Source organism: Penicillium antarcticum (assembly GCF_028974205.1).
Source record: "Penicillium antarcticum strain IBT 31339 chromosome Unknown utg000009l_segment0_segment0, whole genome shotgun sequence".
Taxonomy (NCBI): Eukaryota; Fungi; Ascomycota; class Eurotiomycetes; order Eurotiales; family Aspergillaceae; genus Penicillium; species Penicillium antarcticum.
The window spans coordinates 3,671,016-3,689,473 of record NW_026695307.1 but is presented as its reverse complement, the minus strand read 5'-3'; the positions used below and the strand labels follow the sequence as shown (position 1 = coordinate 3,689,473).

At 48.3% G+C, this 18,458-nt stretch overlaps 8 protein-coding genes across 8 annotated transcripts; 4 read left to right on the top strand and 4 right to left on the bottom strand.

Annotated features, from left to right (window-relative positions):
- Positions 1-92: 92 nt before the first annotated feature.
- On the bottom strand, positions 93-2,010 carry N7508_009776 (serine hydrolase domain-containing protein; the record flags this gene model as incomplete). Its single annotated transcript, XM_058467839.1, has 4 exons — positions 93-912; positions 972-1,236; positions 1,289-1,399; positions 1,455-2,010. 4 exons carry the CDS (start codon positions 2,008-2,010, stop codon positions 93-95), a joined length of 1,752 nt encoding a protein of 583 aa, XP_058315685.1.
- Positions 2,011-2,301: 291 nt separating this feature from the next.
- On the bottom strand, positions 2,302-4,335 carry N7508_009775 (Zn(II)2Cys6 transcription factor; the record flags this gene model as incomplete). The annotated part of the gene is made up of 6 exons (XM_058467838.1): positions 2,302-2,951; positions 3,008-3,285; positions 3,338-3,559; positions 3,629-4,054; positions 4,117-4,188; positions 4,247-4,335. The coding sequence occupies 6 exons, from the start codon at positions 4,333-4,335 to the stop codon at positions 2,302-2,304; spliced, it is 1,737 nt and encodes a 578-aa protein (XP_058315684.1).
- Positions 4,336-7,120: 2,785 nt separating this feature from the next.
- On the top strand, positions 7,121-8,581 carry N7508_009774 (SUN domain-containing protein; the record flags this gene model as incomplete). The annotated part of the gene is made up of 2 exons (XM_058467837.1): positions 7,121-7,441; positions 7,493-8,581. The coding sequence occupies 2 exons, from the start codon at positions 7,121-7,123 to the stop codon at positions 8,579-8,581; spliced, it is 1,410 nt and encodes a 469-aa protein (XP_058315683.1).
- A 793-nt stretch (positions 8,582-9,374) lies between these two features.
- N7508_009773 (uncharacterized protein) lies at positions 9,375-9,719 on the bottom strand (the record flags this gene model as incomplete). Its single annotated transcript, XM_058467836.1, has 1 exon — positions 9,375-9,719. The coding sequence occupies one exon, from the start codon at positions 9,717-9,719 to the stop codon at positions 9,375-9,377; it is 345 nt and encodes a 114-aa protein (XP_058315682.1).
- A 2,354-nt stretch (positions 9,720-12,073) lies between these two features.
- On the top strand, positions 12,074-13,306 carry N7508_009772 (putative transsulfuration enzyme family protein; the record flags this gene model as incomplete). The annotated part of the gene is made up of 2 exons (XM_058467835.1): positions 12,074-12,229; positions 12,281-13,306. The coding sequence occupies 2 exons, from the start codon at positions 12,074-12,076 to the stop codon at positions 13,304-13,306; spliced, it is 1,182 nt and encodes a 393-aa protein (XP_058315681.1).
- A 25-nt stretch (positions 13,307-13,331) lies between these two features.
- On the bottom strand, positions 13,332-14,949 carry N7508_009771 (Zn(II)2Cys6 transcription factor; the record flags this gene model as incomplete). Its single annotated transcript, XM_058467834.1, has 3 exons — positions 13,332-14,031; positions 14,091-14,568; positions 14,622-14,949. 3 exons carry the CDS (start codon positions 14,947-14,949, stop codon positions 13,332-13,334), a joined length of 1,506 nt encoding a protein of 501 aa, XP_058315680.1.
- A 414-nt stretch (positions 14,950-15,363) lies between these two features.
- On the top strand, positions 15,364-16,728 carry N7508_009770 (IST1 family protein; the record flags this gene model as incomplete). The annotated part of the gene is made up of 2 exons (XM_058467833.1): positions 15,364-15,384; positions 15,559-16,728. The coding sequence occupies 2 exons, from the start codon at positions 15,364-15,366 to the stop codon at positions 16,726-16,728; spliced, it is 1,191 nt and encodes a 396-aa protein (XP_058315679.1).
- Positions 16,729-17,425: 697 nt separating this feature from the next.
- On the top strand, positions 17,426-18,151 carry N7508_009769 (uncharacterized protein; the record flags this gene model as incomplete). Its single annotated transcript, XM_058467832.1, has 2 exons — positions 17,426-18,022; positions 18,110-18,151. The coding sequence occupies 2 exons, from the start codon at positions 17,426-17,428 to the stop codon at positions 18,149-18,151; spliced, it is 639 nt and encodes a 212-aa protein (XP_058315678.1).
- Between the last annotated feature and the right edge of the window lie 307 nt (positions 18,152-18,458).

Sequence of the window (18,458 nt, the reverse complement as noted above, 5' to 3'; positions counted from 1 at the left end):
ATTGGATTGTGCATATTTGATGATGATATGGCTCACATTTATGATGAAAGACTTTGATACACACTCCAACAATACAAATGAACAAACTCAGACTAATTCCTTTCAAGTTTGACTTGCAAAGCAGGAATTTCAACACCAGTAGCCCTCCCCCTGGAATCCAATTCAAACACAAACTCATCCAACCTCCTGCCCCCATACTGCAACTTATCCAAATCCAACCAAGACACACAAGTTGGAGTTCCAGCATCTGCCAACTCAGTCATATCCTGAAAGACAGCCCTAAACGCCATTCTCGACCCGGACCCAGACCCAGACCTCTCAACCAGCTGCACAGGATACAACCTGATACTCAAATCAACGGGCGAAGGGAAACTCAGAATACCAGCCAAAGTAGCCCTGAAATCAGTACCATTACTGATAAACTCCCGGATGAACAACCCAGGCAATTCATCCACCCCAAGCACAATCGAAGAATTGAGCCTTGCACTAGAATGCCCATAACCACCACCAAAGTGCTCCAAAGCCTGTTCAGCAGCGATACCCATCAAAGCCTCCAGAATAACATCCCCAATGAGATCCGCATGAGCATTGAGATCAGCAGGCTTCTCAGTATCAGCTGATAAAATCGTAAACCCAACGCCGAAACTGGGCACGAGACCCAGATAAGAACTGTACAGGCTTTCGTTTCGTCCTTCATTGCTGAGGACCGTGTATGTATCCACCATTGAGGTGTTAGGATAGTTTCCCGCGCTGTAGATTACCCACGGGGCGCCGAGGGAGTTGACTGGGTTTGAGGTGTGTGAGACTGGTTTTAGCCAGTTGTTTGTTTGGGACTGGGGAAGAAGGGTGGAAGATAGGATTGCTCTTCCGGCTTTTGAGAGGTCTTTTGGGGTTGTGAAGAGGGATATTGATCTTTGGGGGTTTGTGTTAGTATTGTATTGACCTGGAATGGGGTGTTGGACTTGACTTACGCTTCGTTGCTGGTTTCGTGGGCTGACCAGCCACTGGCTTCCTTGTTCACGGGTATAATCCCTTTTGATGAATTGGTCGGTGCGAAAATGGTAGTCTTAGTCATGTTTAGTGGTGTTAGGATACTTTGCTGGAGGCTATCGGTGAATGGTTTTCCTGTGCGTCTCTCTATTATGTAGCCCAGAAGTTGAAAGGCCATGTTCGAATAGCTGGGTGTTGCTCCTGCCTGGGCGACGGGCGTTTCAGCGGCTATGTGTCGGATGAAATCTATCATATAAGTTCATATGCAGATGATGGAGGAAAGACTTGGAGTTCTTACCGCTGCTGCCACAACTGGTGATATCATCACAGCAAGGCTTGCGAACAGCCTGATGCACAGCCAACCCCAAAGTCTGAGGGCTTGTCTGTATACTCACATCCTTCGAGCAATCTGCCGACTGTCAATAAGATATTACCAGGATGGTAGCCCAATCCAGGTTGCTTACAGTCGCGAGCAATACCAGACATATGACTAGTAAGCTGACCAACAGTAACATCCTCCCATTCAACATGCTCAATGACATCTTGATCACCTGTTCCATCAAGTAATTCTGGGAGATATTTCGTGATAGGATCATTCAAGATCTGTCCTCCAGCTTCTGTAATAAGAAGGCCCCAGACAGTGAATACTTCTGTAAGACCACCTATCCGATATATACTATCTTGGTCTGCACTATGGGATCCATATGAGAACTGTTGCAATGCAGGTGCTGTGTGGTGATATTGCCAGAAGAAAGCCTCGTTTTCGGCGTTCCCATTGTCAGATGAGAATAGAGTGATGCTGAAGGTTGTGTTTGGCGAGATATCTCCATGTGTGCCTGCTGTGGTGTTGACTAAGGTGTCAAACTCTTGGGTGAGAATTTTCAAGGCTGCTGAGATTGTTTTGTCGGATGTGTTTAGGGTTAATGGGGGGAATGCTGGACCGAGGAGTGGACAGGGCGTGAAGCAGAGCATTGGGGAGATGAACAAGTAGAAAGTTAACAAGAGGATTGAAGGAATCATTTTGGTCATTTTCAGCTGATTGTAATCTAGGCAATCAATTATTCTCTCGACCATATATCGCTTTTATATTCCACATCGGGTCGGGGATATAGATGGTCTTGGCGCGGTGTATACGTCGGCTCGGCGATAACAGTGGGCATATTGGATGCAAGTGGGTGCGTCGGATTCATTCCAGCACTGCCACCATGAGTAAATATTTTTCTTATGTTTTTGCTTATGTTCTCTGAAAGGCCCGAAACTAGACTGCAAACACAATTGACTAAGCAATTAGAGATAAACGGAATATTTGATTCACTCCCAGTCACCCACACCCCCAAAAGAAGATGAAAAGAAGTCACCGGGAAACCCCTGCCAATCATCCACAAAAGGGGAGAAAAAATCCCTAGGAGGAACACCAAGATCTCCCATGTCTTCCATAGAACTCTCAAAATGCGATGCCTTAGGATTTGACGTGCTACTGAAATCCTCAAAAATGTCAAGACCCTCATCGCCTGCGCTGCTTGCTTCGTCCTTGCCATCAATGCCAAGCCAACTCTCAATGCGAAGCACACGTCTCCTGAAATCAAAGAAAACATCCCGAGCACCGTTCACGTCTACATGTGCAGTAGATAGAGCCCCTACCCTAGACCTCACTTGTGATAGAGTATGAAGAAGTGCAGCCTTTTGCTCTGGGTTGGAATTAATCACGGCGTGTCGGTATGAGAATAGCAAAGCAAATGCCATCTGTACCCACTGCGTATTGTTAAATCCAAGTTCCTGGCCAAGAGGGAGAAGGATGTATTGAGCGAGAATTGCATTGGCTGAGACTTTTGCTGCAAGGCTGATCTCATCTTGCCAGCAGTGGGATGCCACAAGGTTTGATTGAGAGTGTCGGTTTGCGATCGTTAGAGACACTTGGTATAGGCTTAGCCCGGTTGCATGATATTGTGTAGCGAGAAGAGCTATACTGAGGTTAGTATCGTGCTTGCTCCTTGTATACAGAATTTCCTCAACGCACGGCTTTCATTGAGATCGAAAGGAAGTTGATGACAGAACCCCTCTAGTTCCGATTTTAGATTGGCGATATAGAGTTCCGATCCCGAGCCAGGGTGTTCTAACTCAATCCTATGTTTTGCAGAGAAAGAATCAATATTTTCTGCAATGAATTGCAGCCGGATGATATGACTGATGTATTTGTCATGCTGATACTCTTTGACATGGGAGAGAGACCTGCAACACTCTTCCAAATATGGAAGATGAGCAAACGTCGAGTGTTTCTGCACAAGCACTGCAATCCTACAGGAAAGATCATTAGCCAGGCTACACGAAGCGCATAAGCCAAACTTACGATGATGATAGGTAATAACAACCCAAAAGAGCCCTCTGATCATCACTCCCCCAGTAAGGACGATCTAGCAATTGCTCATTTAAATTATACCTCTGCCCAAAGCGCAGCCCTGTCTTCCACACCCTCGTCCGTGGCGGACGGTCCAACCGAAGATCGACAACGAGGCCAATAGCCAATTGGAGAAACTGCGTATAACGGTGTGGCCGCGAGTAATAATGCGACCTGTCACATAATGTCAGACGCATCTCCCCCACAAAACCCAAACCCCTGATAGGTCAAGTGGAGACTTACCATGCGAGGAAGACTAGTAACCCTTGCAGCAAGTCAAAAGAGACTTCGCCGTTTATTAGCATGCGCGATGCAATGCACTTTTTGATCTCTTCCTCCACCACCCGTTGCAGTGGCATGTTATCGTATGCGGCTGACGCAAGGATTGCCAGGCTTAGGAATGGCTTTTCTTGGTGGAGTCGTGTGATAGATATCGAAGGGGCCACGACGACGAACGGGAAATTTGGAGTCATTCTGGTCTTGAATGTGTCCAGGTAGCTCTCAGCTTTCTCTATTGTCAGGAAGCCTCGTCTGATAATGTCTTCAACTGGGATTCTGTCGTCTATTACTTTTGCGCCGGGTGCGTTCGAGTTGAGTTCATTTTCTTCTGATAGAGCAGAGCGATCGGCCATCAATTCGGTTATCTTTGACTCGAGAGCCTCGATCTTTCTAAACTGATGTAAATACGTGAATGTGATGCTATCACAGATCATTACATGAAAGCTGCTCACCGATCCTTCTGGAAGCCATTGAATCGACGACCGGCTTGGCGATAGAGACATTCTCGACCCAATCGGAGACATCTAGTATCAAACATAAGTCTTAATGCTTATCTTAATTGAAGGCAGTTCTTCTTCATACCGGTTACATGCACCAGCTGCATTCGGATTGCGGACACATCGCACCTTGGAGTCTGCGCAGCTCTGACACGTTTTGGACACGGGAGGCATGGCCGAGCCTCCACTTGGTGAGATTGAGTACGTTTACGGAGATGATTCTGTAGAGTCCATGCTTCTCTCAGAGTCAAACTGTAGATCTATAATGGGGAAGTTGTTAAAAAAAAAGATAGGAATGGGGCCGCGTCGGGCTGAGTGTCAGAAACAGGTGGGGGCGATTGGTTGAAACAAGCTGAAATGTTTTGGTGATGATCTTTTTGGAGTATTTTGAGGACTCAGTGCTGGCGTTGGTTAGGCTGATATCATTTCTCAGGCAGCGTAGATTATCTCACTTCAAACGATGTTCGCAACTTTGTTTTGTTTTTCGCCCCCATTTTTTTTTTGTATTCAGTTGCCTGCTTAGCCCGGGGGCTTAGCTATGCTGATATATTATTTGTTAGTGAACGTGCGCAGACAGTCATGAAATCTGGATAGATTGATAGCCCACGAATTCTTCAATTTGGTTTTTTCTTTCTTTGGTTAGTGTGACCCCACTGACTGGGAAAGGAGTCAATCATCGCGAAAGGCCAGGAATATTTCCAGTGGAACCACAAAAGGATTTGACAAACATCCAGCTGCTGAAGAAAGTGTGGCAATCGGAGCCGAAAAGCAAATGATATTTTCTTCCTATACATACTTCGTTCCGTCCATTTCGCGCAACCAAAACGGATATTGCCTAGGGATTTATAAGATGTCGCTAGACAGCGGACAAGCCATCTAGGCCCATGTGCACAATAAAGATCTAACAAACTGCTTCATTTTCCTCGTTTCCAGTACTGTGAATAAGGTCAGTATCCCCTCAGGACATAAGGGAGTCCACTTTTGTCAATCAGGCCAGCACACGCATTTAGAAATGTCCCAGAAGCTTCTTGCAGCTGGCATTGAGCTTGGAATTCTCCCAAACAGTGAAGTTAGATCTGTCTCAGTTAAGGACACTGCGGATGCATGGGGTGGTAGAATGAAGCTAGCGTGGAGCAATCGTTCGGAGCAAAGTAAGTCATGTCCACGTTTTTGAAACCCCTCTGTTGCGGTATATCGCTGACACTCAATTGTTGCGCTCGGCGTAGAGCTGTGCTTGCCTGTAGAATGGGATGGAACCCGCGTCGTGAAAGTGGTTGGGAGACTACTTTCTTCACGGAACTGAAATAGTATATAGAGCGACCCCCTCAGCCCAAGCAACGCCCCAAAGTCATGCAAAAAGCAGTTTCTGCTTAAAAAATTTGCTAACTTCATCTTTTCGCTCATCTTGACATACATCGACTGTGACAGGTCGTCCTAAGTGCCGCGATTCATAAGCTGTTAACATCGACACCTTCGGTTGAAACACAAGAGAGTTACAAGTGGCACCAAGCGTCGTAGAAAGTACCGATCTCACTGTCCAACCAATGGCAATAAAATATAAAGTTAAGCTATAGTCCAACTAACGCCGACCCCTGCATATAGATATTTCCTTGCTTGGTCAATCCTTGAAAGACGCCGGATCACCAAACCCTCATGTGTTAAATCGAAAGTATTTGATTACTCACAAGAACTTCGGCTAACAAAGGATTGGAAATCGAGTGTAGTGTGTCCTTATCATCAGTACTAGAAAAAAAACACCCCCGACTCTATGCTACCATCTCTAAATCAGGCCTTGTTGAAGCAAGCAGTAACCTCCACAGCAACATGTCGGCGATTAGAAGATCACCTTCCAACGGGCGAATCTCTTGGCCATGTGATCCCGCGCCTGTCAAAGGAAGAAACATCCCGAGATCTCCCTATGTGCGGTGTCATTGGCTGGGTTCAATGACGGGGTTAGGATTCTATCATGATCAGCAGGTCCAGACCAGACCGACCTGGTGAATTTTATTGCGATTGACAGTTTATCGTCTTAGCCGCGTCGTGCACAAATTTAAAGCTATTGATTTCCCCATAATAACGTTGCTTGATTCAATTGGGTGGAGACTCGTTTTGTTTGCTATGCCGGGAGTTGCCCGTGGTTATGACTGTTATCCGTAATTCGCACAGTAATTTCTTTTGTTTGTCGCGATAAACCACTGCAGTTCGATTTAGTGTTCGCAATTGCGACCAAGTTGTCAGGGCTATGATGTCATGTGATTTTGCGACATCTGTCACGAAACTCCCATCAATTCTCTCCTTTCCAACTCTCCTTCTCCAGACCGCACCGTTGAAAGAGTTCGCGAGATAACACTCCATGGGGTCCTATTTCCACCAAGCTTATTGGCTTCTCTCCACTTGCCAAGTAGGAACCATCGGGGTATTCTGCCACATTACTGGCTGAAACCAGGCGCTGCCCCTGACGCTAAACACCTAGTGGCCCCATGTGGCTGCTCACTAGTGGTGTTTGCTCAGGGGCACAGCACTTTGGGGGTCCAAGGCACCGCGCATGATTCCTGTTTGGGGTAAGCAATTATGGGCAATTATGGGTTTAGCCCGCAAGTTCGCGACGCCAGAGCCACTCAGGGTCTGTTCCGCCCAAAGTCAGGAAGTTAGCTTTCTGACTGTACCGGAACTGCGTGCATATCACTCCAAATCTATCACTCTTTGAGGCTAGCACCATCACTCATGGCCTTGGTCGTCTGAGTAGCCGGCCGGGGTCCTTTTCCAGGCTTGCAGAGGCCGTGTCCCTTTTCTTGGTGTTCCTCCCCCATACACTTTCCTTCTCCTTGACCATCATCTCTGCGAGCATTGTTGTCCCTTGGCCCGTCGGCCGTATATTTCTGTCACTCGTTTGACTTAGCCATTCGCTTTATTCACTCTTTTATTTGACCGATTCAAATCCAGTCTTTCCCCTGACAAAATGAAGTTCGAGATCACTTCTTCCCGCGCCGCCGCGCTCGTCGCTCTCTTTGCGAGCGCCGCCGAAGCCGCCAAACATGGCCATGGTCACAGCCATCACCACAACCGTGATGTTACCTTGGAAAAGAAGAGCGGAAAGTGCCAGTTCCCCACCGATGCCGGCCTGGTTGCTGTCAGCCCGAATGAGCAGAACGCCGGTTGGGCCATGAGCCCTGACCAGCCCTGCAAGCCTGGTAACTACTGCCCCTATGCCTGCCCTCCCGGTCAGGTTTCTATGCAGTGGGATCCTAAGGCTACCTCTTACTCTTACCCTATGTCAATGGTAAGTATCAATTGTTGCCTTGGTAATGAATTCATAGCTAACCGGATACAGAATGGTGGTCTATACTGTGACGAGAACGGAGAGATCCAGAAGCCCTTCCCTGAGCGTGATTACTGTGAGGATGCTAAGGGACCCGTAAAGGCTCACAACAAGGCTGGCAAGGCCGTGTCTTTCTGTCAGACCGTGCTGCCCGGAAACGAGGCCATGCTTATCCCGACCCTGGTTGATGAGCTCGAAGATCTGGCCGTGCCTGGCATGTCCTACTGGTGCTCTACTGCTGCCCACTACTACATCAATGCCCCCGGTGTCTCTGCCGAGGAGGGATGTATTTGGGGTACTTCCGAGAACCCCGTCGGCAACTGGTCCCCGTACACCGCTGGTGCCAACACCGATGCCACAGGCAACACTTACCTGAAGATTGGTTGGAACCCGATCTATCTGGAGCCCACTACTCCTTTCCGCCATGTCAAGCCCGACTTCGGTATCGAGATTGAGTGCGAGGGTGATGGTTGCAACGGCCTGCCTTGCAAAATTGACCCCGCTGTCAACTCCGTCAACGAGATGATTGGTACTCCCTTCACCGGCGCTGGCGGGGCTACCGGCTGTGTTGTCACCGTCCCGAAGGGAGAGACTGCCCACATTGTCGTCTTCGAGAAGGAGGGTAGCGGCAGCAGCGCTAGCACCGAGTCTGAGACCATCCAGGTTTCCACCAGCACCGCTACTCCCACTAGCACCAGCACTTCTACTCCTACTCCCACCCCCACCAGCACCAGCACTTCGACGGAGACTCCTACCAGCACTCCTACTCCCACCTCTACCCCTACTCCTACTCCCTCATCAACCGAAACTCCTACTTCCACCCCCACTCCTAGCTCCACCTCGACTGTCAGTGCTAGTTCCACAATGGTCCCCATGTCTAGCGCCGCCTTCAGCACTAGCCTGCCAAAGTCGAGCGGCTCCCTGAGCTACACCTATCAACCCCACGTTCTCACTGGATCTGCTGAGATCGCCATGGCCTCCTCGACCACCGCTGCTGCTGCCGCATCCTCGTCCACTGGTACCAACGGTGCCGCCAGCGCTGCCGTCTCTATTCTCACCCTGGCCTTTGGCGCTGTTGCTGCCATGGCTGTGAACTTCTAAATCAGTTGATACCGATTTAGCTGTATTCACTGTACATTATCGCAAATACGTGTACGAAGGTGTGTACAGAAAACACCTCAGGGCATCCATTCAGCACTATTTGCCCGCTGCGATGATCAACCTGATCACCACACCGGCATTTTGTTCATTTCTCATCACATTTTTTAATTTCTCTTCTACATAATCCCCCCCCTTTTACGGTTCTTCACATCCCCTGGATGCCCTTTCTTGACGACGCTCAACGTTGGCCTTTTTTACTTTCCGCTTCATGACTTATATATCCCTTGGCTCTCGGCTCTCCAGCACTGTTATTCTTTTCTTTCCTCTTGGATATCCCTTTTTCTGCTTCTGGTATGCATTGGGGTTTTGTTTTCATATTTGACGGCCTGTCCAGGCCAAGTTGGTGGATCTTGTTTGTTGAATATAAGGGGAAAAAACAGGTTCTTTTTGTTCCGTGAAACCTTGTGATATATTTACTACTAGGACTTGGATTCCGAATCCTTGTATATTGTTAATCGCTCTTTCACTGATTACCCTCTCTTCTACTTAGGCCAGCATTGGGCTGCCTGTTAATTGAATAATCAATCACATATTGTCCTTGGGATAGTTTATTAAATAAAATCATCCACCATGACCGCGGATTATAGTAACATACATGTATAACGTTATTTGATAGAGCTGGTCAACCAACCAGTCATCTTGTATACAACCCATAAAGCCATAACATAACGCCCTAACCAATGCAACATACCATTCAAGGTATTGCTCCGTTCTTCCATCCCCAGATCCCAATTTACCAATTCAGCTGATCGACCGGAATAATCATATCCGGCCTCCTAGCCTCAACAGCCAAGGCATTCAAATTCCGCTGCCGAGCCTCACGCATGTATTTCCTTTGCTCGTAGGATACATCCTTGAATGTATTGGTATCGTCTAGTCCGTGGTACATGATCCACACGCCGTACCCGATGAGACCACCCACGACGCAGCCGACGATAATAAGGAAGACCCAGAGGGGGTATTTAGAGGGGTCGCTGAGAGAGCTTCGTTTCAGAAAGCTTGTAGCCACGTCCAGCGTGGTTGCCTTTGTGGTTTCCATTGTGGGTTGGGTTGCCATTGTGGGTGGGATTGAAGGCATTTTGTGATTTGAGATAGAGACAGATCTATGGGAGGCAGGGTTTTGTTAGTGATTGCCCAGAGAATAAAATAGAAGAAGTGCGTCGATAGAGACATACACAAGTCAAATGAGGATTTAGTGTCAAAGTCTCTTCTTATCTTGGGTATAGATCAATGCGATTGGTTTGTAAAGACAGTGATGGTGTACAACAAACCAGGAAAGAGCGAACTCAGACCTCTAAATATACAATTCAAAGAAGAAGCCCGCTGATTCTTCCCATATAACAAGCGCAGATAGTGAAACGCAACGCAAGTACTAAAATGAACCATACAGTTGACTTTATTCCCAAATAGGCATGGCGGCACCAAAATCTCACGCCGATGATGTCAGAAACCGAGCAGACCAATGAGAATGCGGAATTGACAGGTGGATCGGCTGCTTAGGGTTGACCCAAATGTTCTAAATATACTGATGTGACTGCTAAGGCTCAATTTCTTTTCTTTGACCACTCTTCGGCCCCCAATACCAGATCTGGTGGGTTCTTTGTGCTGCCTTTTTATTGGTCTGCTCGGGTTCTTTTGGTCCTCATTGGATGTATGATTTTTGCTCTGGGTCTTAGACCCTTGTTGCAGGCACTAGATCTAGGATTGATCCGTGTTTGTCAGCTCATTCGCCTGGCCCTGGCTTTGTCTCATCTGACTCGGTGCTTGCGTGGTCTTGGTTTGCTGGCACTCGTCTCCGTTGTGCAGCGAGGGCCCACTACCTTCGCCAGAGACCTTCTGTCACTAGTATGAATGCCTCGGCGCTATATCCATGGTTGCATTCTTCGCTACCTAATACTTGTCTGCACTGCTAGTGCACAAAGTGCATTAGATTCACCATCGGTAAAAGGACGCCGGAGCGGGGTGGCTCAACCCACACGGTACAAGTTGCCGGTATTCCCGAGCTGAAATTGTTAGACTTATAGACCTACAACTCAAGTCACAATATGAAGAACTCCTGTTTGAATGGGCCATCATGTGGATATTATCTTATATCTGGGAATGTTCTTGAAGATCTGAGTCCTGTAGGCTGTGGCATACGATGAATCACGAAGCAATTCCCATCCAACACGCCGTAATAAACAATATGAAGTGATTGAATAGACACGCGGTACTGGGTCATTTCAAAAGCTGGCTCGTCGATTAAGTGTTCCCCTCCCAAAGATGGGGCGTGGTGCAAATATTCATGGGTGGACGGAGGACTCTTATAGGGAAAAGAGGAAGAGAGAGGGAGAGAGGACGATAATTCTTCATAGAAGAGTAGAAAGCAGAATAGCTCTATGGAGAAGGGGCCGCAAGCAAGAAGGCCTGATCTCTGAGGCAATCGTGTCATGCCAGGCCAGGCAGAGCAGGCAGTTCTGCCTGAATTAGGAAGGAACAAACAAGACAAATACCCTAAATCCTTATCAATCTCTTTGACACGTCTTCAAATCACTGAGACGCGTTTTTATGTCAGCAGCCAAATTTACACCCTCTCAATCATTGAAAAACATCACCAAATTGCGACGTCGACCTAAACAGGCAATCCCGGGTTGGCGAACAACTCAAAAACGTAACATCTAATCTATCCATCTTGATCTAATATCTACGCATGTTCCTTCAGACTACTGGACTTCTCCCTCTTAACTTCTGAGACCACGTCACTCTCCCCCACCCACAAGGTTTGCTAGTCTAGGCTTGGTGTCTTCTCCCACTTCCTTGCACTACTTCAACTTGCCAGGGAATATCCAATTCATCTGCATGTCCACTATATTTGAAGTTTTCTGGGAGACTCTCAAAGCTATCTACCGCCGCAACGACAATTGAATCTCTGCTTTGCATAGCTGGTAGTACAGTCACAGGTCACAAGTCAAGCCACACTCCCACTTAACTATAGCCAGCATAGCAAGTATAGCACTAATAAGAAGATCAAATAAAACGCACCTGAAAATGGGCAAAAAAGGCGAGGCGAAAATAGGTACACAAAGCAGCATACTCGCTTCGAGGCGTTCGTATAGAGACCGTCACATACTTTATCAACGGTACTGTATACAGATTTGCGACCCCTACTACTTTTTTCTGTTGAAACAACATAATCTTTTTGTAAAAAAATGGCAGAATAGAAAAAGAGGATTGCATGTAGTCTATACACTTAGCCCTTCCGTTTTCGGAAGTTAACGGGAGTGGGGCCCCGGCGTGCCACGATTCAGCATCAAAGTGTACCTCGACCTCAGTCTAATTGGACGCCCTTTAAGGAACTTGATGGGAGTGGAGAGAGCATCGAGAAGAATGTAAAAGCGAAATGTCAAGCATAACTTTTTACCCCTCTCAACACCTGAACACACTACAGACAAAATGGCACCAACGCATAACAGCCATCCTTCAACCAGAGCACTACACGCAGACGATGCGCTGAATCTAGTGACAGACGTCGCACCCCCAATCCATTTATCAACAATCTTCAGATATCCCACTGACCCGGATCAATTCATTCCCTCCAAGGATCCAGTAGTATGTGTCGGAAATCACATCCAACCATGAACCCAAACTAATAATACCCAGGACGAATTCAACGGCAAGAACTACGTCTACTCGCGCGAATTCGCCCCAAACTCAACCCGCTTTGAAGCAATCCTCTCATCACTAATAGGAGGCCAAGCAATAAGCTACTCAACAGGTCTAGCAGCCCTGCACGCAGCCCTTACACTCCTAAACCCACGCAGAATCTCAGTGGGCGATGGCTACCACGGCAGCCATGAAGTCATCTCCGTGATATCCCGTCTATCAGGACTTCAAAAACTACCATTAGACTGCTCCGCTGAGGATCTCTCCGCTGGCGACGTCATCCTTCTCGAAACGCCGGTGAACCCGCTCGGCACGGCGTTCAGTATTGAAGCGTACGCCAAGAAAGCGCATGAGCGTGGTGCCTTCCTCGTTGTTGATAGTACATTTGCTCCGCCTGGTTTGCAGGATCCGTTCCTTTGGGGTGCGGATGTTGTTATGCATTCGGGCTCGAAGTATTTCGGCGGTCATAGTGATTTGCTTTGTGGGGTTCTTGCTGTCAAAAGGAGGGATTGGTCGACGAGGTTGTTTGAGGATCGGATTGCGTTGGGGTCTGTTATGGGGGGTATGGAGAGTTGGCTTGGGACGAGGAGTTTGAGGACGTTGGAGGTGCGTGTGCAGCGTGCTAGTGCTAATTCTGCGAAGTTGCTTTCTTGGTTGCATGGTGCTATGCTGGCAGGGTCTCCAGCTGAGGGTAGTGAGGAGGCAGTTGTTCAGTCTGTTGTCAAAACTATTTATCATGCTAGTTTGCAGGATGGGGAGTGGTTGAAGAGGCAGATGCCTAATGGGTTTGGGCCTGTGTTTTCGATTGTTTTGCACAAGGAGGAGTTTGCAAAGGTTTTGCCGACTAAGCTTTGCTTCTTTCAGCATGCTACTAGTCTGGGTGGGGTTGAGTCTTTGATTGAGTGGCGGGCTTTGTCGGATTCAAAGGTTGATCGGAAGTTATTGAGGGTCAGTGTTGGGTTGGAGAACTGGGAGGACTTGAGAGAGGATTTGTTACAAGCGTTCAAGTCGCTTTTGGCATGATTATGCTATTGCCATATTTCCAAGGTTATATTAGAAGCCAGTCCCGACCCAAACGACCAATATCAAAGATCCACCGTGAAGAAACCTCCAGTTTATCCTCCTGCTGCCAGTAATCTCGCAGAATATTCGCGGCATTGACCACATTTAAACAACTAGTTGCTACCCAAAACTTCTCCAAGCAGCCAACAAGGAAATCCCTCTGTGCCTGAGTGCGGCATTCCAGACCCGCCACAAAAATGGCCCACAGGATACACTTGAAGAGTGCCTCGTCTTCTTTCAACGCATCAATCAGACCTAGTAACTCCGATACCAAGCCATCTTGTGGGGTGACCTCTTTTGTAAGGGCATCCAGGACTCGTCTGCCATATATTAAAGCTCCAATCTTGTATGCTTGCGACAGGGTACAGAGATTGCTTATTTTGTTTGGAGATGATTGGCTGGAGTTTTGAAGGCTCGAGGCCCAAGCGTAACAGTCAAAGTTCTGTATAAGTGATAGCATGGCTGTTGTATCTTGGATATGTGTCTGGATGGCAGCGTGGTCGAGCTTTGATCCAGCCATGGTGTCTCGTTCATTTGAGAGAAATTGTATCGCCGTCAACAAGTATTCCGGACATCCAAGGAATGATTTCTCAATAGATTCTTGGGGCTGGGCGTCTTCTTGGTCGGCGGAAATGAACTCGGACAGTAATTTCGGTCGTAGGAAAGTTGCCCCCAGAGTCTCGATACTACGTCCGTCAGCCACACTGTAACCAGATGTGAGTATCATGGATAAGTCATAACTCACAGGTTTATCTGCTTAGCAATAAATCCCCGAATCTCCTGAATCGTTTGACCGGGCCCACTATCCACCCCAGCATCTCCCACCAACCGCTGAGAAGAAATCAAACTCTTGGCGCCCTCAAGGTGGAAATTCCAGCCATCACTCCCAGACTCCAAAAGATCCAAAAATATAAGGAGAAAGATACTAGCCACAGTAGTATCCTTCTTGGATGAATTTGAATTTGCATTGCCCAAAGCCCGGGATAGAGCTTCCATGGCTTGATGCTTGAAAAGCAGTGCGTCCCGGTTGGCATTGATGAGACCAGGAGATGTCGGTGCTTGAAATTGATGAAACGGCTGGCCTGAGTTGACGTGGTGCCGCGCTGCAAGAGCGAGTATAGCCTTTTGTAAAATGGGCTCTTTCATTCCTAAGGGGATCAGACTTCGGAGTGGGTTTTTGTCGCTGTCGTAGACGATGAACAGCTTGCATATTCGTTCGTTATCTGATATATTATTAGCTTGTCTGTAAGTATTGCTGATTTGTAGGTAAGCTCACAGTAATCTATGTAATACTTCGAAACTTGATCTAAGTGCGATGTAGATGGGTCTTGTAGTGCAATAGGTACATTTTCGCCACTGACCAGCGCGCGAGGTTTTTTAGCTGGTAACCGTACGGGTTTCAAAGCAGAAGACGAGTCTCCTGTCTTGCCTTCGTATGAACGGCCTTGCATCTTGCCGCGGATTGCCACGCCTTTGACCCATCTGAATGGTCGTTTATCGAAGCATTCTAGTCCGGCTTTCTCGCACTTGGCGCATGGCGTACCGGACTGGTCGCATTGGATGCGCCGGTTGCGACATGTCCAGCATGGGTCGCATGTCTCCATCTGGATGTGACATGGGGAGGTTGAAGAGTATAAGAGTTGTGGTTGGAGATAACGGGTTGCTGACTGAGCCGGCTGGTGGGGCAATATATATTCCAGGTTGTAACGATGGAGGCCAACATTGTTTCGTCAATCATTGGGATCAATACTAGGAACTTGTAGTTTTGGAATACGATGATATATGCCTCGATGAGTATTTGGGCTGCAAAGGTCAAGGTAGCTTGAGTTAGTTGTAGTCACGTGCAGATGTACACGCAACATTCAAGAATAATTGAAACTAAAAAAGAACCAACAGAGGGCAGGGAACTGAAATCAGTCAGATATACTTGGACTTGGCTGTGGTATAAAAGAAAGTGGGTAACCCCAACCTTGGAGACTACTCTCCCCGCTTGACTCTCCTCTCCAACACACCACACCATGCCTCCCTCAGCGCAAACGGTAAGCTCTTCTGATCCCTGTCTCACTATGAGTTGCATCTGCCCTCCCTTATCTTAATGACATCCCCAAACCTCGCTGCCTAAAGCTTCAAGACTACCCCGCATCACCGCATCACCATATCATGTCCTCACCTTGCACCCCGAACACAACAGAACCACAATTAACATGGAACAGACAAGACTGGTATCAACTCTCCGCCTCCTGATCCCCCGCCTCCGCCTCCTTCAAAAGAAAGACACGGCCTCATCAGTCGTGCAGCGTCGCGAACTCTCCCAACTCCTCAGCGAAGGCCGCGAAGCCTCCGCGCGCATCCGCGTCGAAAATGTCATCGCAACAGACGTTGCAGTGGAGGTAATGGAAATGGTCGAGCTGTACTGCGAGCTCCTCCTAGCGCGCGCAAATGTTCTGGACCAACTAGCCTTCGGCGAGCAAGGCAACCGCGCCCGCATCCGCGCCAAGGAACTGCTCAAGATGCGCACCCAGGCTCAGGCCGGTACCGCGCCGGCGGCTGCCAAAAGTGAGAGCTCTGGGTCGCGTTTTGGATTTGGGTGGTTGGGCGGCGGTGCTCAAAGGAAGGAGGCCGAACGGTCGGGTACGCCGATGACGGCTGGGGCTGCAGAGGACTCTGGTGATGCTTCTGCCACCGCTGAAGAGATTCCTTACATGGATACTGCGCTTGATGAGGCTGCTGTTGTGGTCTTCTATGCTTGGCATCGGTTCCCGCATGAGCTACGTGAGCTTACTATGCTTCGTACTATGTTGGGTGAGCGTTATGGAAAGGAGTTTATGACCCTGGCGCAGGATGATAAGGTTGATACCGTTAAGGTGCCTGATCGTCTGCTTAAGGGATTGCGAGTCCGTCCGCCTGGTCAGGAGCTTGTTGAGCTCTATCTGAGGGAGATTGCGAAAGCATATGGGGTTGAATGGGGTGGTGATGAGCTTGGGGACGTGCCGGAGTTCGTGGACGATATTCAGAGTGATGGCGGCGACGAAGAAGAAGAAGAAGAAGGAGAAGAAGAAGAAGCTAAATCACCGCAAACTCCCAGCAAGCAGGATGGTCCGAGGCCGAATCTTGAAACGAGACGGGCTTCTGATGCTAGTGAATTGACCAAAGCTACACCCCCGCGTGGACTTGCAGCGGGCCGGAGTCCTGTTAGTGTTGCGCCGCCGGCTCCTAGGACGGACAATCCTAATCCTCGCGTCAAGGTGCCCGGTACAGAAGGGAAAGATGAAGGCGCCTCGAAAGAAGGCAATGGGGCTGCCTCCAAGGGCAAGAGTAACAATGGGATACCAGAGCTCGACGAATTGACTCGGAGATTCGCTGATTTGAAGCGCCGGCCTTGAGTTGGGTCTGTCAAATAACCCATGAATAGTGGGCTTGAGACAAGCATTGCCTGGCTGCTGCGTTTTTTGTCATGTTCTCCTCAGGGGAAATTTGTGATCTGGATTGAATTTGGTTCTGCTCGTATGATAGATCACATTCACGAATTGACGGTTCAAATTTATCTGTCGCTAACTTGTAATCTGGCCTGGTATCAAACAGTTGACCGAGCACCTGGTCAGCAAAGCAATTGACCCTCGAATCATGCAATCTGCTATACTTATAGATCGGCCCGTAGATATAGATGGGATCAATACTTTTCCGATTACCCCAAAGCAAGATCTACCCCAAATGAGGAACTTGCAGACTATATGCACCAGTACCCACGTGATAAAATCAATAGCCTGCATAGACTCTAATAATAAATCATTATCTCAAATAAAAGAAACCAAATACTCCCCTGCAACTGTCACGCCAAACGGGGAACCGTTGAAACGGGAACGGGAAACCCCAGCAAAACCGATTGATCACCGCCCTCCACAATATGAGCCGACACCTCAACTCCCCAAGTCGCGACTCATCCTAGGCTCCCTGCCACGCGCAAACCCCCCAACCTCCAAAAAACACCCAAAAAAGACCCAGAGAGAGACCCAGAGAGAGAGAGAGAGAGAGAGAGAGAGAGAGAGAGAGAGAGAGAGAGAGAGAGAGAGCAAACCCAGCATGCCAGTATACATGCTCCACGGCTTCCGCTGGCCACGCGCAGGCTTCACCGGAATAAGAGTCTACATCGTCCTCCACAACCTAGAAGAAGCAGCCGCAGAATACATCCAACAACCCCTAACAACATCGTTGATCGTGGACTCCTTCAACAAAACAAACCCGGACCTCCTACCCCGCCTGCCGGAGCTGCAATTCATCGAGCAGTACGATCCAGCCGATGAGACGAGCGGCACGGTCAGTCAGGATTATGCGTATGTCGGTGCGCGCGTGTTGACAATCCCAGACGGCGGGGATGGGGCTACTTCGACTGGCGGGCAGAATATTGAGGATGTTGTTGAGCAGGGTTCTGGTCTTACGGAGGATCAGACTACTGCGTTGGAGACGTTGAGGGATCGGCTTGCGCCTGGTGAGAAGATTGGATGGTATTTGGTTTATAACGGGGATCCTGAACGGTGGTTTCCTGAGTCTGAGAGTGAGGATGGGGATTATGATGAGGAGGGGGAGGAGGATGAAGAAGAAGAAGAAGCAGATGGGCATGGGAATGGAAATGGGCATGGGGAGAGTTCTACTGAGCCTTCAAGTCCGCAGAGTGTTACGGTATGTTGAGGTTCTGGCTTTGGATTGCTTATGCTATCTATGGATATGTCTGCAATGTGTGTTTGTCGGTGCTAACTTTGTCCATAGGCTCGATTGACGAGATTCTTCAACCGGATGAGCTCTGGGTAATTGATCCGCTTCTGGGGCTTGGGAAAATATTGCAACAGCATATCTCATTCATCATCATGTCAACCTGAGGCTGTGCCTCGGGATTGGAGCTTAACGAATTCTACGCTTTATGTCTGATACTCTTGTCTTATGAAAATACTGTATTAGCCACATTTTATTTGATATATTTGAACCACTCAGTCCAAGTGACAACTCTGTCTTCCTACATAAATCAAAGAATCGACTCTGCAACTCTTATAGTCGAGTATACGATCGAATCTGCGGGCGGTGAACAATGGCAATATGGGGTTGAGGGGAGCTTCGATAA